Source organism: Heptranchias perlo, unplaced genomic scaffold (genome assembly GCF_035084215.1).
Source record: "Heptranchias perlo isolate sHepPer1 unplaced genomic scaffold, sHepPer1.hap1 HAP1_SCAFFOLD_494, whole genome shotgun sequence".
In the NCBI taxonomy this organism is placed as follows: domain Eukaryota; kingdom Metazoa; phylum Chordata; class Chondrichthyes; order Hexanchiformes; family Hexanchidae; genus Heptranchias; species Heptranchias perlo.
In genome coordinates, this window is record NW_027139510.1 from 68920 (window position 1) to 95563 (window position 26644).

Genomic DNA, 26644 nt, shown 5'->3' on the forward strand with positions numbered 1-26644 from the left:
TGACCAACACACCGAACAGCTCTGATCAGCACATCAACAAATCCCAGCACACAGGATAAATCCCAGCTCTGACCAGCACACCGAATAAATCCCAGCTCCGACCCGCACACCGAACAAATCCCAGCTCTGACCAGCACACCGAACAAATCCCAGCTCTGACCAGCACACCGAACAAATCCCAGCTCCGACCCGCACACCGAACAAATCCCAGCTCCGACCCGCACACCGAACAAATCCCAGCTCGGACCAGCACACCGAACAAATCCCAGCTCGGACCAGCACACCGAACATATCCCAGCTCCGACCAGCACACCGAACATATCCCAGCTCCGACCAGCACACCGAACAAATCCCAGCTCCGACCAGCACACCGAACAAATCCCAGCTCCGACCAGCACACCGAACATATCCCAGCTCGGACCAGCACACCGAACATATCCCAGCTCCGACCAGCTCACCAAACAAATCCCAGCTCGGACCAGCACACCGAACAAATCCCAGCTCGGACCAGCACACCGAACATATCCCAGCTCCGACCAGCACACCGAACAAATCCCAGCTCCGACCAGCACACCGAACATATCCCAGCTCCGACCAGCACACCGAACAAATCCCAGCTCCGACCAGCACACCGAACAAATCCCAGCTCCGACCAGCACACCGAACAAATCCCAGCTCTGACCCGCACACCGAACAAATCCCAGCTCTGACCCGCACACCGAACAAATCCCAGCTCTGACCAGCACACCGAACAAATCCCAGCTCTGACCAGCACACCGAACAAATCCCAGCTCCGACCCGCACACCGAACAAATCCCAGCTCCGACCAGCACACCTAACAAATCCCAGCTCGGACCAGCACACCGAACATATCCCAGCTCCGACCAGCACACCGAACAAATCCCAGCTCCGACCAGCACACCGAACAAATCCCAGCTCCGACCAGCACACCGAACAAATCCCAGCTCCGACCAGCACACCGAACATATCCCAGCTTGGACCAGCACACCGAACATATCCCAGCTCCGACCAGCACACCGAACAAATCCCAGCTCGGACCAGCACACCGAACAAATCCCAGCTCTGACCAACACACCGAACTTATCCAAGTTCTGACCAACTCACCGAATAAATCTCAGCTGACCAGCACACTGAACAAATCCCAACTCTGCCCAGTTAAATGATCAAATCCCACTTCCGACCAGCACACTCAACAAATCCCAGTTCTGACCAGCACACCCAACAAATCGCAGCTTTGATCGGCACATTGACCAAATCCCACCTCTGTCTAGGATATCGAACAAATCCCAGTTCTGAGAAGCACACTGAATCAATCCCAGCTGACCAGCAGACAGAACAAATCCCAGTTCTGAGAAGCACACTGAATCAATCCCAGCTGACCAGCAGACAGAACAAATCCCAGCTCTGACCTGCATTCCAAACAAATCACAGCTGTGACCAGGACACAGAACAAATCCCAGCTCTGACCAGCACACAGAACGAATACCAGTTCTTACCAGCACACCTAAGAAATTCCAGCTCTGCCCAGCAGGTAGAACAAATCCCAGCTCTAACCACTGCATACGGAATAAATCAGTAAGGTGGGGGTGGGTGCAGTTAGTACCCGGGGCTGATGGCAGAGGGACTCTGCCCACTGACCAGCTCACCAAACAAATCCCAGCTCTGCCCAGCACACTGATTAAATCCCAGCTCTGCCCCGCTCATGGAACAAATTCCAGCCCTGGCCAAGACGCAGCTTTGGGTGACCCAGAGCAGCCAACAGAAACGTGCAAAGTCCCTCTGCCGTCAGCCCCAGGTACCAACTGCACCCCCCCCATCTTACTGGTTTATTCCGTATGCAGTGAGGCCCATGCCTCAGGAATTCTAGGTCACCCCTCACACTTGCTGGTGTGGACATACTCCTACTGGTGTTACCATTTTATAAAGAGCCTGTATAGACAAACGGGAGCAGTGTAATCGGGCTCATTAATGTCCGACTCGCCTTTTCCACAGAGCGGTGAGTAACAGGTCATCTCTGCGACATGTTAGAACTCGTCACCAGGAAAACTTAGCAACGATCTGCCTTCCCCCTCCTCCCCACCCCCACCTTGTCCCAACCAGCTACGTTCAATGGATGCCTGGCCACAGGCCCTTCCCCAACCCTCAGGGATCCCAGCTGCAGCAAAAACAAAGCTGCTCGTACAGCCACAGTCCGAACCCGACCCCCCCCTTTGCCCCCCGACGCATACACCACTCTCTCCAGATTTTGAAATGAAGTGATGATGAATTTGAGATTGGATGAGAGACAGCGGGTGTGGGGGCTGAAGAGGTGAGCGCACCGTCTGGGATGGTACTAAACCACACAGACTGGAAGGCCGCTGGTCTGCCGACTGAGTTAATCTCGGCCATTCAGGGTGCTTCATGTGGGCTCAGGGCCCTGGCCTGGGGGAGGGGAGCAATCAGCTCCAGGTCACCAACCAGTGACTCCTGTTGGAAATACACGTGTGGGCATTAGGGTCGGACAGGATCGGGCTCAGCTGCAGTGCTCCCCAGGGTCAAATATCCTGCCAACTCTTCCTATGGATAAGATGCAGGCGGCCATCTGTTAATGCATGTTCGCCACTGCTTCCAGTCAACTTGCCTCAGCCCTGAGGGGGAGGGGTGGAGTCTAACGTAGGGCAGGCACTAACTCAAACATCACAGCGCTGTCACGACAACCGAACCCGTGTTGTTCCTCTACAACAACAACTTGCATTTATATAGCGCCTTTAACATCGTAAAACATCCCGGCATAATGCACATGAGCGTAATCAAACAAAATCTGACACCGAGCCAAAGGGGGAGATATTAGGGCAGGTGGCCAAATGCTTGGTAGGTTTTAAGCAGAGTCTTAAAGCAGGAGAGTGAGGGAGGGTTAGGGAAGGAATTCCAGACCTTAGGGCCCAGGCAACAAAAGGCACGGCCGCCAATGCTGGGGCAACGGAAATCAGGAATGTGCAAGAGGCCAGAATTGGAGGAATCCAGAGATCTCGGAGGGTTGTTGGGCTGGAGGAGGTGACAGGGATAGGGAGGGGCGAGGCCATGGAGGGGATTTGAACATAAGGATGAGAATTTTAAAATTGAGGCCTTCCCGGACCGGGAGCCAATGCAGGTCAGCGAGGCACAGGGGTGATGGGTGAATGGGAGTTGGTGCGAGTTAGGAGATGGGCAGCAGAGTTAGGCACAGCACAGCAATATAAAAATCACTTAAAACAAAGGAAACAATTCCGGGGGGTGTGTGAGTGAGCGAGTGTGTGTACATGGGTGGGCTCCCGTAAATCTGTGGTACCAAAATTTGCTGGCTAATAATTTGAAAGGTGCAGCAATTCCCCGGGCGCTGTGATTAATGAAGCAGGATCACAGGAACACACTGAGACACCATTCATTACCTGTCCCTGGAATTCTCCCCGACACACAGCCTCATTACCTCTATAACTCTCAGAATCTCATTACAAGCCGACACCACCATTTGCATGATTAGTGCAGAAATTACAAATCAATTTTAATACACATCATCTTCATTGCAGTTAATTAAACATTTAAATGTGAAACTGTTATGACATTTTAATTATGATAATGCAGCGCACATTGGTGAATAAATAGATGGTGATTTTTCAGCAGCACTTTCACAGAGTGCTTTCCGCTGTCTGCTCATGAGATGTGCCTCAGCAGCTGGAGCTGACATCCCAATTCATTCTGTACCACTAAAGTCCGGCATTGCTTTCACTGGCCAGGGTAAGAGTAATTAACAGGATTAATAAAGCACAGGCAGCATTACAGAAACAACAGGAAATGTTGGCCCAGATCCAGTCACTTCTAGGACCTGGGAATGCGAGACAGGGCACCGAGAAGGGAGCTCGACTCTGCATTATCTCCCTCCTCAGTATTTCCCACCACTCTGGCAACCTTCCTCCTGAGGCTATCAACTGGTCACCATTGACCAGAAACTTAACTGGACCAACCATATAAATACTGTGGCTACAAGAGCAGGTCAGAGGCTGGGTATCCTGCGGTGAGTGACTCACCTCCTGACTCCCCAAAGCCTTTCCACCATCTACAAGGCACAAGTCAGGAGTGTGATGGAATACTCTCAACTTGCCTGGATGAGTGCAGCTCCAACAACACTCAAGAAGCTCAACACCATCCAGGACAAAGCAGCCCGCTTGATTGGCACCCCATCCAACACACTGAACATTCACTCCCTTCACCACCGGCGCACTGTGGCTGCAGTGTGTACCATCCACAGGATGCACTGCAGCAACTCGCCAAGGCTTCTTCGACAGCACCTCCCAAACCCGCGACCTCTACCACCTAGAAGGACAAGAGCAGCAGCACATGGGAACAACACCACCTGCACATTCCCCTCCAAGTCACACACCATCCCGACTTGGAAATATATCGCCGTTCCGTCATCGTCGCTGAGTCAAAATCCTGGAATTTCCTTCCGAACAGGACTGTGGGAGAACCTTCACCACACGGACTGCAGAGGTTCAAGAAGGCGGCTCACCACCACCTTCTCAAGGGCAATTAGGGATGGGCAATAAATGCCGGCCTCGCCAGCGACGCCCACATCCCATGAACAAATAAAAAAAAACTTCCCTCCTCCCCTTACCCTTCCTGTACTCTCCCCAGGGTCAGTAATTCCCCCACCCCCTCCTGTACTCTCCCCAGGGTCAGTAATTCCCCCACCCGCTCCTGTACTCTCCCCAGGGTCAGTAATTCCCCCACCCCCTCCTGTACCCTCCCCAGGGTCAGTAATTCCCCCACCCCTCCTGTACTCTCCCCAGGGTCAGTAATTCCCCCACCCCCTCCTGTACTCTCCCCAGGGTCAGTAATTCCCCCACCCCCTCCTGTACCCTTCCCAGAATCAGTAATTCCCCCACCCCCTCCTGTACTCTCCCCAGGGTCAGTAATTCCCCCACCCCCTCCTGTACTCTCCCCAGGGTCAGTAATTCCCCCACCCCTCCTGTACTCTCCCCAGGGTCAGTAAATCCCCCACCCCCTCCTGTACTCTCCCCAGGGTCAGTAAATCCCCCACCCCCTCCTGTATTCTCCCCAGGGTCAGTAATTCCCCCACCCTTCCTGTACTCTCCCCAGGGTCAGTAATTCCCCCACCCTTCCTGTACTCTCCCCAGGGTCAGTAATTCCCCCACCCCTCCTGTACTCTCCCCAGGGTCAGTAATTCCCCCACCCCTCCTGTACTCTCCCCAGGGTCAGTAATTCCCCCACCTCTCCTGTACTCTCCCCAGGGTCAGTAATTCCCCCACCCCCTCCTGTACTCTCCCCAGGGTCAGTAATTCCCCCACCCCCTCCTGTACTCTCCCCAGGGTCAGTAATTCCACCACCGCTCCTGTACTCTCCCCAGGGTCAGTAATCCCCCCACCCCTCCTGTACTCTCCCCAGGGTCAGTAATTCCCCCACCGCTCCTGTACTCTCCCCAGGGACAGTAATTCCCCCACCCCTCCTGTACTCACCCCAGGGTCAGTAATTCCCCCACCCCTCCTGTACTCTCCCCAGGGTCAGTAATTCCCCCACCCCCTCCTGTACTCTCCCCAGGGTCAGTAATTCCCCCACCCCCTCCTGTACTCTCCCCAGGGTCAGTAATTCCCCCACCCCTCCTGTACTCTCCCCAGGGTCAGTAATTCCCCCACCCCTCCTGTACTCTCCCCAGGATCAGTAATTCCCCCACCCCTCCTGTACTCTCCCCAGGGTCAGTAATTCCCCCACCCCCTCCTGTACTCTCCCCAGGGTCAGTAATTCCCCCACCCCCTCCTGTACTCTCCCCAGGGTCAGTAATTCCCCCACCCCTCCTGTACTCTCCCCAGGGTCAGTAATTCCCCCCCCTCCAACTGTACTCTCCCCAGGGTCAGTAATTCCCCCACCCCTCCTGTACTCTCCCCAGGGTCAGTAATTCCCCCACCCCTCCTGTACTCTCCCCAGGGTCAGTAATTCCCCCACCCCCTCCTGTACTCTCCCCAGTGTCAGTAATTCCCCCACCCCTCCTGTACTCTCCCCAGTGTCAGTAATTCCCCCACCCCCTCCTGTACTCTCCCCAGGGTCAGTAATTCCCCCACCCCTCCTGTACTCTCCCCAGGGTCAGTAATTCCCCCACCCCTCCTGTACTCTCCCCAGGGTCAGTAATTCTCCCACCCCTCCTGTACTCTCCCCAGGGTCAGTAATTCCCCCACCCCCTCCTGTACTCTCCCCAGGGTCAGTAATTCCCCCACCCCTCCTGTACTCTCCCCAGGGTCAGTAAATCCCCCACCCCCTCCTGTACTCTCCCCAGGGTCAGTAAATCCCCCACCCCATCCTGTATTCTCCCCAGGGTCAGTAATTCCCCCACCCTTCCTGTACTCTCCCCAGGGTCAGTAATTCCCCCACCCCTCCTGTACTCTCCCCAGGGTCAGTAATTCCCCCACCCCTCCTGTACTCTCCCCAGGGTCAGTAATTCCCCCACCCCTCCTGTACTCTCCCCAGGGTCAGTAATTCCCCCACCCCCTCCTGTACTCTCCCCAGGGTCAGTAATTCCCCCACCCCCTCCTGTACTCTCCCCAAGGTCAGTAATTCCCCCACCCCTCCTGTACTCTCCCCAGGGTCAGTAATTCCCCCATCCCCTCCTGTACTCTCCCCAGGGTCAGTAATTCCCCCACCCCTCCTGTACTCTCCCCAGGATCAGTAATTCCCCCACCCCTCCTGTACTCTCCCCAGGGTCAGTAATTCCCCCACCCCCTCCTGTACTCTCCCCAGGGTCAGTAATTCCCCCACCCCCTCCTGTACTCTCCCCAGGGTCAGTAATTCCCCCACCCCTCCTGTACTCTCCCCAGGGTCAGTAATTCCCCCACCGCTCCTGTACTCTCCCCAGGGACAGTAATTCCCCCACCCCTCCTGTACTCTCCCCAGGGTCAGTAATTCCCCCACCCCTCCTGTACTCTCCCCAGGGTCAGTAATTCCCCCACCCCCTCCTGTACTCTCCCCAGGGTCAGTAATTCCCCCACCACCTCCTGTACTCTCCCCAGGGTCAGTAATTCCCCCACCCCTCCTGTACTCTCCCCAGGGTCAGTAATTCCCCCATCCCCTCCTGTACTCTCCCCAGGGTCAGTAATTCCCCCACCCCCTCCTGTACTCTCCCCAATTCCTTCACATTCCAAGATTCCTTGTGCTGGATCCAGTCGAATTTATTCTTGTTTATTACTGCAGTGCAGCTATTTAAAGCATCGCTCCTTAAACCAGAACAAACTGGCTAACAATACGGATTAATCCAAAGATTTTATGCCACTAAGACAATCAATTTTTCCCATTTTTTATTTGTATTTTTTCACAGCACCATACTGTGCAATACATCCCCCAGAAGGACTGCTCATCCACGCAGGCACCGCTTACATTCACAGGAATCAGTATCGATCAACACGGCTCCATCCATAAACTGAACCAGACTCCGATCACATCCATAAACTGAACCAGACTCCGATCACATCTATAAACTGAACCAGACTCCGATCACATCTATAAACTGAACCAGACTCCGATCACATCTATAAACTGAACCAGACTCCGATCACATCTATAAACTGAACCAGACTCCGATCACATCAATAAACTGAACCAGACTCCGATCACATCTATAAACTGAACCAGACTCCGATCACATCAATAAACTGAACCAGACTCCGATCACATCAATAAACTGAACCAGACTCCGATCACATCCATAAACTGAACCAGACTCCGATCACATCGATGAACTGAACCAGACTCCGATCACATCTATAAACTGAACCAGACTCCGATCACATCAATAAACTGAACCAGACTCCGATCACATCTATAAACTGAACCAGACTCCGATCACATCCATAAACTGAACCAGACTCCGATCACATCCATAAACTGAACCAGACTCCGATCACATCCATAAACTGAACCAGACTCCGATCACATCGATAAACTGAACCAGACTCCGATCACATCGATAAACTGAACCAGACTCCGATCACATCTATAAACTGAACCAGACTCCGATCACATCTATAAACTGAACCAGACTCCGATCACATCAATAAACTGAACCAGACTCCGATCACATCTATAAACTGAACCAGACTCCGATCACATCTATAAACTGAACCAGACTCCGATCACATCTATAAACTGAACCAGACTCCGATCACATCTATAAACTGAACCAGACTCCGATCACATCAATAAACTGAACCAGACTCCGATCAAATCAATAAACTGAACCAGACTCCGATCACATCTATAAACTGAACCAGACTCCGATCACATCTATAAACTGAACCAGACTCCGAACACATCAATAAACTGAACCAGACTCCGATCACATCTATAAACTGAACCAGACTCCGATCACATCTATAAACTGAACCAGACTCCGATCACATCAATAAACTGAACCAGACTCCGATCACATCGAGAAACTGAACCAGACTCCGATCACATCAATAAACTGAACCAGACTCCGATCACATCAATAAACTGAACCAGACTCCGATCACATCAATAAACTGAACCAGACTCCGATCACATCAATAAACTGAACCAGACTCCGATCACATCAATAAACTGAACCAGACTCCGATCACATCAATAAACTGAACCAGACTCCGATCACATCTATAAACTGAACCAGACTCCGATCACATCAATAAACTGAACCAGACTCCGATCACATCAATAAACTGAACCAGACTCCGATCACATCAATAAACTGAACCAGACTCCGATCACATCAATAAACTGAACCAGACTCCGATCACATCAATAAACTGAACCAGACTCCGATCACATCAATAAACTGAACCAGACTCCGATCACATCAATAAACTGAATATGAAGAGGTGTTTGTGGTTGCATTAATGCAGATTGACACCCCCTCCCCTCGAGGATATTGCAAACTGTCCTCTGATCATCTATAGGAGACAGTGATTGTTAGTGTTGTTATTTGAACCTTAACCTGAATACCGTACTGTTGTATATCAATTACTGAGACTGCATCGCAGAGAACAGAAGTAAGGAAATTCATCATTTACTGTTCCGATCGCCCACTGTGACTTCCTTCTGAAACTGATCGATGAACTTTCGCTGTTTAATTCCAAAACTTTGCAAAGATTTTTCCCAATGATGCTTATCAAACCGATCCCCAGTCCCGGTCACACTGCCTGCTGCGACTGCCTGCTGTGTGCATGGGCAGGTAAGGGGGTGACTGGTGGGGAGAGGGGTGGAGCGGGAGAGGTGGCTCTGCTGGTGGGATAGAGAGATGAAAAGGGAGAGGTATTAAACTGACCAGGTCTCGCTGAGGCCACATCACACAAAACTCATTCAAAGCCGTGCTTTTGAGAAGAAGCAAAGCAACAGCTCCCCAACCAATCAATCTCGGGGCAAGCAATCTGAGCGAGGGATGACCCTCGTCCTCTCTACTCTCGGGCAACAGGAACAGGCGCTAAGGACTGTCCAGAGTGATGAGCAGAGGTCAGTCCTCGGTCTGTCGCTGGAGGACTAGATAAGATGTTTCTGGAGATTCCAAACCATTGCCCAGCTGCACCATGTTGTCAAGTCTCTGTAACTCAGTTGCTCAGCACTGCAAACACTTCCATCTGTCACAGTCCAGGTGTGGGCACAATGTCGCTGTTTCCTAAGGAAGTAAGAATGGGACAGAGCCCAAGAACTGTGCATCCATTCATGGGATTTCAGCCTGAGCTCCACCCACCGTGCCAATTACACAAACTCCACTCGCCAGCCCCACTTCAGGAGTCAGCTGAATTGCAGCAAGCTCACCCACCTCCAGTACCACCCAACAATCTTGTTTTTGTGCAATTCCCGCGAGCCATTGACTCTGATAAGGGACCTGACCTACTGAAGTGACATCACTACGGCAAGCAGCAAATGCTGAATGAATGGTGGGTGAGGCACTAACTGAACAGAACCAGCTGCAATGTCAGGGGTTCAGTTACTCACATCCACATATCAGGATGTTCCATAGCCTGTTAGCCCATCACATCTCCACATGCCACCTAGCCTAATCCCACCCACCTGCTCATTCCCCATTACCTTTCAATAGTCCCCTCATAGGAGGTCACAAGAACCTCGACTGAACATCTCCCCAAGCCCAGCACTGATCATTTCAGCACTTCCTCTGTGATTGGTGGAGAATCAGCCTTGATTACGGGCTCAAGTCCTGGTGTGGGGCTTGTACACCCCATCCACCACCCGAAACATTCACTCCCTTCACCACCGGCGCACTGTGGCTGCAGTGTGCACCATCCACAGGATGCACTGCAGCAACTCGCCAAGGCTTCTTCGACAGCACCTCCCAAACCCGCGACCTCTACCACCTAGAAGGACAAGAGCAGCAGGCACATGGGAACAACACCACCTGCACGTTCCCCTCCAAGTCACACACCTTCCTGACTTGGAAATATATCGCCGTTCCTCAATCGTCGCTGGGTCAAAATCCTGGAACTCCCTTCCTAACAGCACTGTGGGAGAACCTTCACCACACGGACTGCAGCGGTTCAAGAAGGCGGCTCACCACCACCTTTTCAAGGGCAATTAGGGATGGGCAATAAATGCCGGCCTCACCAGTGACGTGCACATCCCATGAACGAATAAAAAAAAACACACAACCTTTGGACCTAGAGGCAAAAGTGCCACCAACTGGATGTTCTCATCGATAGGAGCAAGGATCGTCCTTTTAAGACAGCGTCATGAAGAAAACACACCAAGCAGGGTCCCAGCTAGCTGATCCCAGCCAAGGGAGGGGGTGGGATCAACCGGCTAAGGGTCATGCTCCCCTCTCAGTGCTGTATGCATTGGGCAGAGAGCATGCTGGCAACGCCTGTTGGAGGACTAATGCACAGAGTGTGAAGGTGATAGAAGTGGTTCCCAATCTGACCCACACGAGGTGGAGGTCTGGTCATCTCCCCATGTGGAGAGGGGGTGGGGAGAATAGGCTTAAGAATTAGACAGGACAGTCATGCCTGGATTACTTCCAGGGTTCCAGCAGCCAGAAAGGGGACATTAGTGAAAGTAAAATACAGGATTCATGACCAATTCGTTGCCCTAGGCTCGCAAACTCCCCACAGCAGCAGGCAGGAAATTGGAACTATCACCAGGCATTTATTCCCCCGGTTAAAGCGCACCCAATGCCAAGTGCCATCTGCCCTTACGCGAGGGGGAAATAAAAGAGCAAAAGCAGAGATGGATTTTATGACCTCATTTCAGCTGAAAGCATACAGTTAGCACCAACGTAGAATCATAGAATGATACAGCACAGAAGGAGGCCATTCATGCCTGTGCCGGCTCTTTGAAAGAGCAATCTAATTAGTCCCACTCCCCAGCTCTTTCCCTATTGCCCTGCAAATGTTTCTCCTTTAAATATTTATTCAATTCCCTTTTGAAAGTTATTATTGAATCTGCTTCCATCACCCTTTCAGGCAGTGCATTCCAGATCATTACAACTCGCTGTGTTAAAAATTTCTCCTCATCTCACCTCAGGTTCTTTTGCCAATTACCTTAAATCAGTGTCCTCTGGTTACCGACCCTTCGGCCACTGGAAACAGTTGCTCCATATTTACTCTATCAAAACCGTTCATGATTTTGAACATTTCTATTAAATCTCCCCTTAACCTTCTCTGCTCTAAGGAGAACAACCCCAGCTTCTCCAGTCTCTCCACATAACTGAAGTCCCTCATCCCTGGTACCATTCTAGTAAATCTCTTCTGCACCCTCTCTAAAGCCTTGGCATCCTTCCTAAAGAGTAGTGCCCAGAATTGAACAGGCTGTGTTTATAGAGCCATGGACCCCGATGCTTTTTTAACGGCCTTCTCAACCTGTCCTGCCACCTTCAAAGATTTGTGTACATACATCCCCAGGTCTCTCTGTTCCTGCACCCCCTTTAAAATTGTACCATTTAGTTTGTATTGCCTCTCCTCGTTCTTCCTACCAAAATAAATCACTTCACACTTCTCTGCATTAAACTGCATCTGCCATGTGTCTGCCCATTTCACCAGTTCAAAATCATGTCCCTGTCCTCCAGAGGTCTGCTAATATCCTCCTCACTGTTCACTACATTTCCGAGTTTCGTGTCAGCTGCAAACTTTGAAATTATGTCCTGTATACCCAAGACCAGGTCATTAACATATATCAAAAAGAGCAGTGGTCCTAATACTGACCCCTGGGGAACACCACTGTAAACTTCCCTCCAGTCTGAAAAACAATCCTTCACCACCACTCTCTACTTTCTGTCCCTTAGACAATTTTGTATCCACGCTGCCACTGTCCCTTTGATCCATGGGCTTTAATTTTACTTACAAGTCTATTATGTGGCACTTTCTCAAAAGCCTTTTTAAAGTCCATATATACATGAACCACACTACCCTCATCAACTCTCTCCGTTACTTCATCAAAGAACTCAATCAAGTCAGTCAAACATGATTTTCCTTTAACAAATCTGTGCTGACTATCATTTATTAACACATTTTTCCAAGTGACAATGAATTTTGTCTCGGATTATTGTGTCTAAAAGTTTCCCCAGCACCGACCTTGGCTGACTGGCCTGTAATTGCTAGGTTTATCCCTCTCTCCTTTTTTGAACAGGGTGTAACATTTGCAATCCTGAAGTGGGGGAGAAAACTCAACTGCCCCATGCCAGTCTTGGGCAAATATTGGGTAAGCAATGGTATTGTGTCAGCCTGGAGATTAGCGAGAGAGATCACTGGCTGCCCTGCAGTTCACAGCAGAGTTCCATAGTAAGTCAGCAGGCCTGCTATACTGCATTCAATCAGAAGACAAATTCTTCACTGAGGTGAGCACAAACGATTGGGCTCACGAGGCTCCATCAACTTAAAAAGTGACAATTGTGACAATTCAGAAAGTGGACTCGATCGGTCATTACACTCCTGTCCAGAACACTCGAGTGACTGGCACATGGGATCTTCACCGGACTCGATCAGTCACTACACTCCCTCCCGATTCCTGCTGTCCAGAACACTCGAGGGACTGGCACAGGAGATCTTCACCAGACTCGATCAGTCACTACACTCCCTCCCGATTCCAGCAGTCCAAAACACTCGAGTGACTGGCACAGGAGATCTTCACCAGACTCGATCAGTCACTACACTCCCTCCCGATTCCAGCAGTCCAAAACACTCGAGTGACTGGCACATGGGATCTTCACCAGACTCGATCAGTCACTACACTCCCTCCCGATTCCTGCTGTCCAGAACACTCGAGTGACTGGCACAGGAGATCTTCACCGGACTAGATCAGTCACTAAACTCCCTCCCGATTCCTGCTGTCCAGAACACTCGAGGGGCTGGCACATGGGATCTTCACCGGACTCAATCAGTCACTAAACTCCCTCCCGATTCCTGCTGTCCAGAACACTCGAGTGACTGGCACACATGGGATCTTCACCGGACTAGATCAGTCACTAAACTCCCTCCCGATTCCGGCAGTCCAAAACACTCGAGGGACTGGCACATGGGATCTTCACCAGACTCGATCAGTCACTACACTCCCTCCCGATTCCTGCTGTCCAGAACACTCGAGTGACTGGCACAGGAGATCTTCACCGGACTAGATCAGTCACTAAACTCCCTCCCGATTCCTGCTGTCCAGAACACTCGAGGGGCTGGCACATGGGATCTTCACCGGACTCAATCAGTCACTAAACTCCCTCCCGATTCCTGCTGTCCAGAACACTCGAGTGACTGGCACACATGGGATCTTCACCGGACTAGATCAGTCACTAAACTCCCTCCCGATTCCGGCAGTCCAAAACACTCGAGGGACTGGCACATGGGATCTTCACCAGACTCGATCAGTCACTAAACTCCCTCCCGATTCCGGCAGTCCAAAACACTCGAGGGACTGGCACAGGAGATCTTCACCAGACTCGATCAGTCACTACACTCCCTCCCGATTCCAGCAGTCCAAAACACTCGGGTGACTGGCACAGGAGATCTTCACCAGACTCAATCAGTCACTACACTCCCTCCCGATTCCTGCTGTCCAGAACACTCGAGGGACTGGCACATGGGATCTTCACCAGACTCGATCAGTCACTAAACTCCCTCCCGATTCCGGCAGTCCAAAACACTCGAGGGACTGGCACATGGGATCTTCACCAGACTCGATCAGTCACTACACTCCCTCCCGATTCCAGCAGTCCAAAACACTCGAGTGACTGGCACAGGAGATCTTCACCAGACTCAATCAGTCACTAAACTCCCTCCCGATTCCGGCAGTCCAAAACACTCGAGGGACTGGCACAGGAGATCTTTACTGAAGTAGGAGTGGGATTGGTTCCCTTTCTCCCCAATTAAATGTTGTGCTCCATCCAAGAATCTGCTGCCTTCACTGTATATAATTTGAATGCAAGCTCAGCTCCACCAGGCTGTCCATCGACAGCCCACTCTTTGAACAGGAGGCAGCATTCATGAATACCAATGAAGTGCGGCTACAGGATAACACAAAATCTAAAATTTACACAACCACGTTATTCTCATTACAAAAGACTGATCAGCACAGCAAGGCTATGCAACTGTACAAAGTTACTACTTATTCAGTGTCATTGTGTAACTGTAGAAAGTTTATTCAATGGCATAAGGATTACTCACTGTGTAACTGTAGAAAGTTTATTCAATGGGATAAGGATTACTCACTGTGTAATTGTAGATTTATTCAGTGGGGTAAGGATTACTCACTGTGTAATTGTAGATGTATTCAGTGGGGTAAGGATTACTCACTGTGTAATTGTAGATTCATTCAGTGGGGTAAGGATTACTCACTGAAATTGTAGATTTATTCAGTGGGGTAAGGATACTCACTGTGTAATTGTAGATTTATTCAGTGGGGTAAGGATTACTCACTGTGTAATTGTAGATTTATTCAGTGGGGTAAGGATTACTCACTGTGTAATTGCAGATTTATTCAGTGGGGTAAGGATTACTCACTGTGTAATTGTAGATTTATTCAGTGGCGTAAGGATTACTCACTGTGTAATTGTAGATTTATTCGGTGGGGTAAGGATTACTCACTGTGTAATTGTAGATTTATTCGGTGGGGTAAGGATTACTCACTGTGTAATTGTAGATTTATTCGGTGGGGTAAGGATTACTCACTGTGTAATTCTAGATTTATTCAGTGGGGTAAGGATTACTCACTGTGTAATTGTAGATTTATTCGGTGGGGTAAGGATTACTCACTGTGCAATTGCAGATTTACTCAGTGGGGTAAGGATTACTCACTGTGTAATTGTAGAACGTTTATTCAGTGGGGTAAGGATTACTCACTGTGTAATTGTAGATTTATTCAGTGGGGTAAGGATTACTCACCGTGTAATTGTAGATTTATTCAGTGGGGTAAGGATTACTCACTGTGTAATTGTAGATTTATTCAGTGGCGTAAGGATTACTCACTGTGTAATTGTAGATTTATTCAGTGGGGTAAGGATTACTCACCGTGTAATTGTAGATTTATTCAGTGGGGTAAGGATTACTCACTGTGTAATTGTAGATTTATTCAGTGGCGTAAGGATTACTCACTGTGTAATTGTAGATTTATTCAGTGGCGTAAGGATTACTCACTGTGTAATTGTAGATTTATTCGGTGGGGTAAGGATTACTCACTGTGTAATTGTAGATTTATTCAGTGGGGTAAGGATTACTCACTGTGTAATTGTAGATTTATTCAGTGGGGTAAGGATTACTCACAGTGTAATTGCAGATTTATTCAGTGGGGTAAGGATTACTCACTGTATAATTGTAGAACGTTTATTCAGTGGCGTAAGGATTACTCCCTGTGTAATTGTAGATTTATTCAGTGGGGTAAGGATTACTCACCGTGTAATTGTAGATTTATTCAGTGGGGTAAGGATTACTCACTGTGTAATTGTAGATTTATTCAGTGGCGTAAGGATTACTCACTGTGTAATTGTAGATTTATTCGGTGGGGTAAGGATTACTCACTGTGTAATTGTAGAAAGTTTATTCAATGGGATAAGGATTATTCACTGTGTAATTGTAGATGTATTCAGTGGGGTAAGGATTACTCACTGTGTAATTGTAGATTTATTCAGTGGGGTAAGGATTACTCACTGTGTAATTGTAGATTTATTCAGTGGGGTAAGAATTACTCACTGTGTAATTGTAGATTTATTCAGTGGGGTAAGGATTACTCACTGTGTAACTGTAGAAAGTTTATTCAATGGGATAAGGATTACTCACTGTGTAATTGTAGATTTATTCAGTGGGGTAAGGATTACTCACTGTGTAATTGTAGATGTATTCAGTGGGGTAAGGATTACTCACTGTGTAATTGTAGATTCATTCAGTGGGGTAAGGATTACTCACTGAAATTGTAGATTTATTCAGTGGGGTAAGGATACTCACTGTGTAATTGTAGATTTATTCAGTGGGGTAAGGATTACTCACTGTGTAATTGTAGATTTATTCAGTGGGGTAAGGATTACTCACTGTGTAATTGCAGATTTATTCAGTGGGGTAAGGATTACTCACTGTGTAATTGTAGATTTATTCAGTGGCGTAAGGATTACTCACTGTGTAATTGTAGATTTATTCGGTGGGGTAAGGATTACTCACTGTGTAATTGTAGATTTATTCGGTGGGGTAAGGATTACTCACTGTGTAATTCTAGATTTATTCAGTGGGGTAAGGATTACTCACTGTGTAATTGTAGATTTATTCGGTGGGGTAAGGATTACTCACTGTGCAATTGCAGATTTACTCAGTGGGGTAAGGATTACTCACTGTGTAATTGTAGAACGTTTATTCAGTGGGGTAAGGATTACTCACTGTGTAATTGTAGATTTATTCAGTGGGGTAAGGATTACTCACCGTGTAATTGTAGATTTATTCAGTGGGGTAAGGATTACTCACTGTGTAATTGTAGATTTATTCAGTGGCGTAAGGATTACTCACTGTGTAATTGTAGATTTATTCAGTGGGGTAAGGATTACTCACCGTGTAATTGTAGATTTATTCAGTGGGGTAAGGATTACTCACTGTGTAATTGTAGATTTATTCAGTGGCGTAAGGATTACTCACTGTGTAATTGTAGATTTATTCAGTGGCGTAAGGATTACTCACTGTGTAATTGTAGATTTATTCGGTGGGGTAAGGATTACTCACTGTGTAATTGTAGATTTATTCAGTGGGGTAAGGATTACTCACTGTGTAATTGTAGATTTATTCAGTGGGGTAAGGATTACTCACAGTGTAATTGCAGATTTATTCAGTGGGGTAAGGATTACTCACTGTATAATTGTAGAACGTTTATTCAGTGGCGTAAGGATTACTCCCTGTGTAATTGTAGATTTATTCAGTGGGGTAAGGATTACTCACCGTGTAATTGTAGATTTATTCAGTGGGGTAAGGATTACTCACTGTGTAATTGTAGATTTATTCAGTGGCGTAAGGATTACTCACTGTGTAATTGTAGATTTATTCGGTGGGGTAAGGATTACTCACTGTGTAATTGTAGAAAGTTTATTCAATGGGATAAGGATTATTCACTGTGTAATTGTAGATGTATTCAGTGGGGTAAGGATTACTCACTGTGTAATTGTAGATTTATTCAGTGGGGTAAGGATTACTCACTGTGTAATTGTAGATTTATTCAGTGGGGTAAGAATTACTCACTGTGTAATTGTAGATTTATTCAGTGGGGTAAGGATTATTCACTGTGTAATTGTAGATTTATTCAGTGGGGTAAGGATTACTCACTGTGTAATTGTAGATTTATTCAGTGGGGTAAGGATTACTCACTGTGTAATTGTAGATGTATTCAGTGGGGTAAGGATTACTCACTGTGTAATTGTAGATTTATTCAGTGGGGTAAGGATTACTCACTGTGTAATTGTAGATTTATTCAGTGGCGTAAGGATTACTCACTGTGTAATTGTAGATTTATTCAGTGGCGTAAGGATACTCACTGTGTAATTGTAGATTTATTCAGTGGGGTAAGGATTACTCACTGTGTAATTGTAGATGTATTCAGTGGGGTAAGGATTACTCACTGTGTAATTGTAGATTTATTCAGTGGCGTAAGGATTACTCACTGTGTAATTGTAGATTTATTCAGTGGCGTAATGATTACTCACCGTGTAATTGTAGATTTATTCAGTGGGGTAAGGATTACTCACTGTGTAATTGTAGTTTTATTCAGTGGGGTAAGGATTACTCACCGTGTAATTGTAGATTCATTCAGTGGGGTAAGAATTACTCTCTGTGTAATTGTAGATTTATTCAGTGGGGTAAAGATTACTCACTGTGTAATTGTAGATTCATTCAGTGGGGTAAGGATTACTCACTGTGTAACACCCAAGAGAGTCAGGAGCTGCACTTGTGCTGATCAGACAGAATTCCTGTTTATTCAGCAGGGTCAGCGTAACTTTGCTGTGTATTGTCAGCAATTTCTGTTTACTGTTACTCAAACAACCCTACCATGCTGAATAAACAGGAACTCTGTACATTTACAACTCAAGTGTATCCTTTCCCTCATAACTGTAAAGTGTGCTGAGGCATCTTCCTGTACATGAGGAGTGCTATAGTAATACAGATATTGTTGAGCGATCGACACCCTGCTGAAGTGTCTGATTGGTGCAAGTGCAGTTACTAACACTCTTAATTAATGGTCTTGTTTCCTCGATACTCACAGTTATCTACAAGTTCCACAATTGTACATTGGTGTTTATGTTCCTCGACACTACAGCAGTCCCACAAGGAGCAGCATGTTTCCTGGAGCTCGGTGCACAGAATGGATCCTTTCCCCACCCCAGCACAGAACCTGCTCAGCCACGGAACCTCTCATTTTTAACAGGAGCTCACAGTAAGATATGTGACCTTTTCCCAGTGGGATTGATAAGCCTATAGTGCACAAATCCAAGCAGTCTTTCTCTGTATTTTCATTAACTGGATACTCCTGGGAAAGCACAGGGACTGATGCCTGCAATCCTTAAATTGAAGAGATTGAACAGCCATTTTAAATTACCCGGGTCGCCCATTTTATTTTTAAAATCCATTAATGTGAATATTGGGACAAAGTGCCTGTCACATCCTTCCCTGAGTCATTCCTGAAGCCTCAGGGCACGCTAATGACACAGGGGACGCTGGATGCAGCCTTCTCTCAACCTGCACTCCCTGACTATAACAAAGTAGTGCGTCGCAGGCTTGCCATCCCCCAAAGCCAGTCCTTCCATCTGACAGCGGTCGTCGTCTGAATAGAATCACAGGTATGAGCGATAGACGTACGTCAGACATGGTCACAGGGGTTGAAAATCTAAACCAGGTAAAAGGTTATACTGAACATTTAAAGCAAGAAGCTGCAGATAGCAGAGTAAAGACAACATATAACTTGAGTGAGCCTGCCTGGATTACGTCCTTTATCAGAGGGTGTGCTGTGTTCAAATTCTTACATTTCTGTAGTCTCACCATTGTGAACTCAGTCATCGATCAGTGATAAGTCTGTCCTATCAACGGTTCCTGGATCTAAGGCTGACAGGATCCAGGTAAGATAAATACCATGAATAATTCCTGGATAGAAAGTGAACACGTACTAGATTCAAGACCGACAGTATATCCTACCTCTGTCCAACGATAGGATCCGCAGAGCCTCCAAGGGTACCATAATCCATCCCATAGAAATTCAGTCCCAAGAGAATCTTACTCCTCCAATTTGCTTCTGGGTCCAACAGCTGAACGCAGGCTTCTATCCACGGGATGGGAGAATTGGGGCCAGGCCTGGAAAACAATGAAAGGTTTCTCTCACAAGCCCAGTACAGCCAAGCTTCACATCAAAGTGGAACACGGCTGAGCCACACCTGTAGCAACTCACACAAACCATGGTCCAACTTAAAGGCACTAACAGTCTCGTTGGCAAGTCTCAAAGCCAGAGTCAATAACTGCCCCAACCTCATTCAAAAATTCGAATCACTTTCACCATCAGGTGAGGGACGTTAATGCTGTCGAAGGGAACACTTTGTATTTCAGGCACCTGGTGTCAGCCTCAAGCAGTCCCAGGATCACATCCAAAGTAAATCCCCGTAAAATGTCGAACAATATACCTTAATCTTAAATTCGGAGTCCCCATCACACCTGAGTGAATCACATTCCCAACAGGATTGTCACTGTCCCAATCCCATTCCCAACAGGATTGTTGCTGTCCCAATCCCATTCCCAACAGGATTGTTGCTGTCCCAATCCCATTCCCAACAGGTTTGTTGCTGTCCCAATCCCATTCCAAACAGGATTGTCGCTGTCCCAATCCCATTCCAAACAGGATTGTCGCTGTCCCAATCCAATTCCAAACACGATTGTCGCTGTCCCAATCCCATTCCAAACAGGATTGTCACTGTCCCAATCCCATTCCAAACAGGGCTGTCACTGTCCCGATCCCATTCCAAACAGGATTGTCACTGTCCCAATCCCATTCCAGACAGGGTTGTCACTGTCCCAATCCCATTCCAAACAGGATTGTCACTGTCCCAATCCCATTCCAAACAGGATTGATGCTGTCCCAATCTCATTCCAAACAGGATTGTCAATGTCCCAATCCCATTCCAAACAGGATTGTCACTGTCCCAATCCCATTTCAAACAGGATTGTCACTGTCCCAATCCCATTCCAAACAGGATTGATGCTGTCCCAATTCCATTCCAAACAGGATTGATGCTGTCCCAATCCCATTCCAAACAGGATTGATGCTGTCCCAATCCCATTCCAAACAGGATTGATGCTGTCCCAATCCCATTCCAAACAGGATTGATGCTGTCCCAATCCCATTTCAAACAGGATTGTCACTGTCCCAATCCCATTCCAAACAGGATTGATGCTGTCCCAATCCCAATCCAAACAGGATTGTCACTGTCCCAATCCCATTCCAAACAGGGTTGTCACTGTCCCAATCCCATTCCAAACAGGATTGATGCTGTCCCAATCCCAATCCAAACAGGATTGTCACTGTCCCAATCCCATTCCAAACAGGGTTGTCACTGTCCCAATCCCAATCCCATTTCAAACAGGATTGTCACTGTCCCAATCCCATTCCAGACAGGATTGTCACTGTCCCAATCCCATTCCAAACAGGATTGTCACTGTCCCAATCCCATTCCAAACAGGATTGTCACTGTCCCAATCCCATTCCAAACAGGATTGATGCTGTCCCAATCTCATTCCAAACAGGATTGTCACTGTCCCAATCCCATTCCAAACAGGATTGTCACTGTCCCAATCCCATTCCAAACAGGATTGTCACTGTCCCAATCCCATTCCAAACAGGATTGATGCTGTCCCAATCCCATTCCAAACAGGATTGTCACTGTCCCAATCCCATTCCAAACAGGATTGTCACTGTCCCAATCCCAATCCAAACCGGATTGTCACTGTCCCAATCCCATTCCAAACAGGATTGTCGCAGTCCCAATCCCATTCCAAACAGGATTGTCACTGTCCCAATCCCATTCCAAACAGGATTGTCGCTGTCCCAATCCCATTCCAAACAGGATTGTCACTGTCCCAATCCCATTTCAAACAGGATTGTCACTGTCCCAATCCCATTCCAAACAGGATTGTCACTGTCCCAATCCCATTCCAAACAGGGTTGTCGCTGTCCCAATCCCATTCCAAACAGGGTTGTCGCTGTCCCAATCCCATTCCAAACAGGGTTGATGCTGTCCCAATCCCATTCCAAACAGGATTGATGCTGTCCCAATCCCATTCCAAACAGGATTGATGCTGTCCCAATCCCATTCCAAACAGGATTGTCGCTGTCCCAATCCCATTCCAAACAGGATTGATGCTGTCCCAATCCCATTCCAAACAGGATTGATGCTGTCCCAATCCCATTCCAAACAGGATTGATGCTGTCCCAATCCCATTCCAAACAGGATTGATGCTGTCCCAATCCCATTCCAAACAGGATTGATGCTGTCCCAATCCCATTCCAAACAGGATTGAAGCTGTCCCAATCCCATTCCAAACAGGGTTGTCGCTGTCCCAATCCCATTCCAAACAGGATTGATGCTGTCCCAATCCCATTCCAAACAGGATTGATGCTGTCCCAATCCCATTCCAAACAGGATTGATGCTGTCCCAATCCCATTCCAAACAGGATTGATGCTGTCCCAATCCCATTCCAAACAGGATTGTCGCTGTCCCAATCCCATTCCAAACAGGATTGTCGCTGTCCCAATCCCATTCCAAACAGGATTGTCGCTGTCCCAATCCCATTCCAAACAGGGTTGTCGCTGTCCCAATCCCATTCCAAACAGGGTTGTCGCTGTCCCAATCCCATTCCAAACAGGATTGTCGCTGTCCCAATCCCATTCCAAACAGGATTGATGCTGTCCCAATCCCATTCCAAACAGGATTGTCACTGTCCCAATCCCATTCCAAACAGGATTGTCGCTGTCCCAATCCCATTCCAAACAGGATTGTCACTGTCCCAATCCCATTCCAAACAGGGTTGTCGCTGTCCCAATCCCATTCCAAACAGGATTGATGCTGTCCCAATCCCATTCCAAACAGGATTGTCACTGTCCCAATCCCATTCCAAACAGGGTTGTCGCTGTCCCAATCCCATTCCAAACAGGATTGTCGCTGTCCCAATCCCATTCCAAACAGGATTGATGCTGTCCCAATCCCATTCCAAACAGGATTGTCACTGTCCCAATCCCATTCCAAACAGGATTGTCGCTGTCCCAATCCCATTCCAAACAGGATTGTCACTGTCCCAATCCCATTCCAAACAGGGTTGTCGCTGTCCCAATCCCATTCCAAACAGGATCGATGCTGTCCCAATCCCATTCCAAACAGGATCGTCACTGTCCCAATCCCATTCCAAACAGGATTGTCACTGTCCCAATCCCATTCCAAACAGGATTGTCACTGTCCCAATCCCATTCCAAACAGGATTGTCACTGTCCCAATCCCATTCCAAACAGGATTGATGCTGTCCCAATCCCATTCCAAACAGGATTGATGCTGTCCCAATCCCATTCCAAACAGGATTGATGCTGTCCCAATCCCAATCCCATTCCAAACAGGATTGTCACTGTCCCAATTCCATTCCAAACAGGGTTGTCGCTGTCCCAATCCCATTCCAAACAGGATTGTCACTGTCCCAATCCCATTCCAAACAGGATTGAAGCTGTCCCAATCCCATTCCAAACAGGATTGATGCTGTCCCAATCCCAATACCATTCCAAACAGGATTGTCGCTGTCCCAATCCCATTCCAAACAGGATTGTCACTGTCCCAATCCCAATCCCATTCCAAACAGGATTGTCACTGTCCCAATCCCAATCCCATTCCAAACAGGATTGTCACTGTCCCAATCCCATTTCAAACAGGATTGTCACTGTCCAATCCCATTCCAAACAGGATTGTCACTGTCCCAATCCCATTCCAAACAGGATTGTCACTGTCCCAATCCCATTCCAAACAGGATTGTCACTGTCCCAATCCCATTCCAAACAGGATTGTCACTGTCCCAATCCCATTCCAAACAGGATTGTCACTGTCCCAATCCCATTTCAAACAGGATTGTCACTGTCCAATCCCATTCCAAACAGGATTGTCACTGTCCCAATCCCATTTCAAACAGGATTGTCACTGTCCCAATCCCATTCCAAACAGGATTGATGCTGTCCCAATCCCATTCCAAACAGGATTGTCGCTGTCCCAATCCCATTCCAAACAGGATTGATGCTGTCCCAATCCCATTCCAAACAGGATTGTCACTGTCCCAATCCCATTCCAAACAGGATTGATGCTGTCCCAATCCCATTCCAAACAGGATTGATGCTGTCCCAATCCCATTCCAAACAGGATTGTCACTGTCCCAATCCCATTCCAAACAGGATTGTCGCTGTCCCAATCCCATTCCAATCTGGACCATTACTGCCAGGAACAAGAGGAGCCTTTCAACTCTGGGATGTGGGTTTGGATCAAGATAAATGCCACTCCCACTGTATCATCCAGTCCCTTAACAAGCTGTGCTGCTCAGTGAAAAATCCAGCACAGCTCAAAAGAGGATTAAAGAGAGAAAAAGACCCCTCCAAACTGAAAATCTAAAATAACAACAGAAAATGCTGACATAGGTTTACAGAATGGTTCAGTGAGGTTGAAGAGTGAACGGACACGTTAACCTTTTGGTTCGAGTCCCTTCATCGGAACTGGCTGCATGTCCACAGACAGGAAGTATCAGTAATGGTGGAGGTTCTGCGTTGGGCCTGGTCACTAGCCGAGTCCCACAGGGATGTGCGTCAGGGCAGTTGCTCCTCCCCATCCACATCAACTATCTGGCTGAAGGCATCAGGGGAAAATAGCTGCAGATTAGTGGACGACACGAAGATGTGCAGGTGTGAGGAGGGCCTTAGATGGAAAGATAGATTGCGAGCTGATCTAGATAAGATGGAGGAATGGGCCTGTGTCTGGCAGACGTCATTTAATATTAATAAATGACGCGCTATGCACTTGGATAGGAGCAACTCCGAGCATACGTACACCCTTGCAGGGGTGTGTGCTCAAAGCGACTGAGTGGGAGAAGGACCCGGGGATTAGAGTGCACGAGTCATTAAATGTTTAAGACCTGTGCCATGAGGCTATCACAAAAGAGAAAAGGGCGTTAGGATGGATTGCTGGAACAATTAAATGTAAAATAAACTATACTATCCTTTCGTTGGAAAAGGCCTTGGTTAGGACACATCTCGAACGCTCGTCTGGTTTTGCTCCCCTCACATCACACAGGGGATGTACAGGGATTTCTCTCAGAGTTTTTTCATAAATTGGCCAAAGGTTTTTCTCCATTTTTTAAGCCTCTGTCATGATATTGAGAATGGTGGGGGTGAGGAGCAGGAATAGGGGTGATAGTGTGGGGAAAATTGTACCACACCAGGAAGGGAGGGGCTCGATGGACCAGCCGGTTTGATCCTGTCTTTTTCAATATGTTCGTAACAGACGAGAAGATTGGCGAGACACTGAATGGTCAGAGAGAATGGGAGAGGGGACAATACAACTGGGAAAAGGTCAAACGTTTGTGATGAAGCTGCAGGTCCAGTCATACTACGAACATAAGAAATAGGAGCAGGAGTAGGCCAATCGGCCCCTCGAGCCTGCTCCGCCATTCAAGAAGATCATGGCTGATCTGATCCTAACCTCAAATCTAAATTCATGTCCAATTTCCTGCCCGCTCCCCGTAACTCCTAATTCCCTTTACTTCTAGGAAACTGTCTATTTCTGTTTTAAATTTATTTAATGACGTAGCTTCCACAGCTTCCTGGGGCAGCAAATTCCACAGAACCACCACCCTCTGAGTGAAGAAGTTTCTCCTCATCTCAGTTTTGAAAGAGCAGCCCCTTATTCTAAGATTATGCCCCCTAGTTCTAGTGAACTCTGTTCTTACACACAGTTTCAGGATGTGGAGATGCTGGTGATGGACTGGGGTTGACAATTGTTAACAATTTTACAACACCAAGTTATAGTCCAACAATTTTATTTTAAAATCCACAAGCTTTCGGAGGCTTCCTCCTTCCTCAGGTGAATGTGGAACTGAGGAACACGTTCACCTGAGGAAGGAGGAAGCCTCCGAAAGCTTGTGGATTTTAAAATAAAATTGTTGGACTATAACTTGGTGTTGTAAAATTGTTTACACAGTTTCAGAGTCAACATGTTTCTAACAGTGTTATAATTCCTATTCTCGACTGTACACCGTCTCTCACCCCAAATCCTCGAGACCGACCCTTACCGAGGTGCGTTCGAGTAGTCGTACGTCATGAGGCTGAATCCATCCACCACCTGGGCCAGCTGGTCAAAGTCCTGCTTCCCAAACATTCCTGGCTGGTTGGTCCTTTAAACAGGGAGACACAAAGTCAACTTCAAAAGGCATGGCTGCTATTACACAACACCTGGAACAGAGAGAGAGAGACACCTCATTCTCAGGAATCGCAGCTGTGGGTCTCAGTCCCCCTATTCAAAGGAAGAGACAGGAGTTATCGAGCACTGTACAACGAGGCATTTTCAGCAACCTGCCTCCTCGGGGCCTGGGCAGCTCACACAGTATCCATCCATCTCCCCCCCTCGGGCCTGGGCAGCTCACACAGTATCCATCCATCTCCCCCCCTCAGGGCCTGGGCAGCTCACACCGTATCCATCCATCTCCCCCCCTCAGGGCCTGGGCAGCTCACACAGTATCCATCCATCTCCCCCCCTCGGGCCTGGGCAGCTCACACAGTATCCATCCATCTCCCCACCTCGGGCCTGGGCAGCTCACACAGTATCCATCCATCTCCCCCCCTCAGGGCCTGGGCAGCTCACACAGTATCCATCCATCTCCCCCCCTCGGGGCCTGGGCAGCTCACACAGTATCCATCCATCTCCCCCCCTCGGGGCCTGGGCAGCTCACACAGTATCCATCCATCTCCCCCCCTCGGGGCCTGGGCAGCTCACACCGTATCCATCCATCTCCCCCCCCTCGGGGCCTGGGCAGCTCACACAGTATCCATCCATCTCCCCCCCTCGGGGCCTGGGCAGCTCACACAGTATCCATCCATCTCCACCCCTCGGGG

General features: G+C 48.1%; 1 protein-coding gene across 1 annotated transcript in view; it reads right to left on the reverse strand.

Moving 5' to 3' along the window:
* Nucleotides 1-14415: 14415 nt before the first annotated feature.
* chid1 (chitinase domain containing 1) overlaps nt 14416-26644 on the reverse strand; it is an 85966-nt gene continuing 73737 nt past the window's right edge. The window contains exons 8-10 of the mRNA XM_067979652.1: nt 25825-25926; nt 19665-19820; nt 14416-14518 (exon numbers count right to left, since the gene is read on the reverse strand). Of these exons, the coding sequence (XP_067835753.1) occupies nt 14416-14518; nt 19665-19820; nt 25825-25926 (361 nt within the window). The remainder of the gene's footprint in view (nt 14519-19664; nt 19821-25824; nt 25927-26644) is intronic.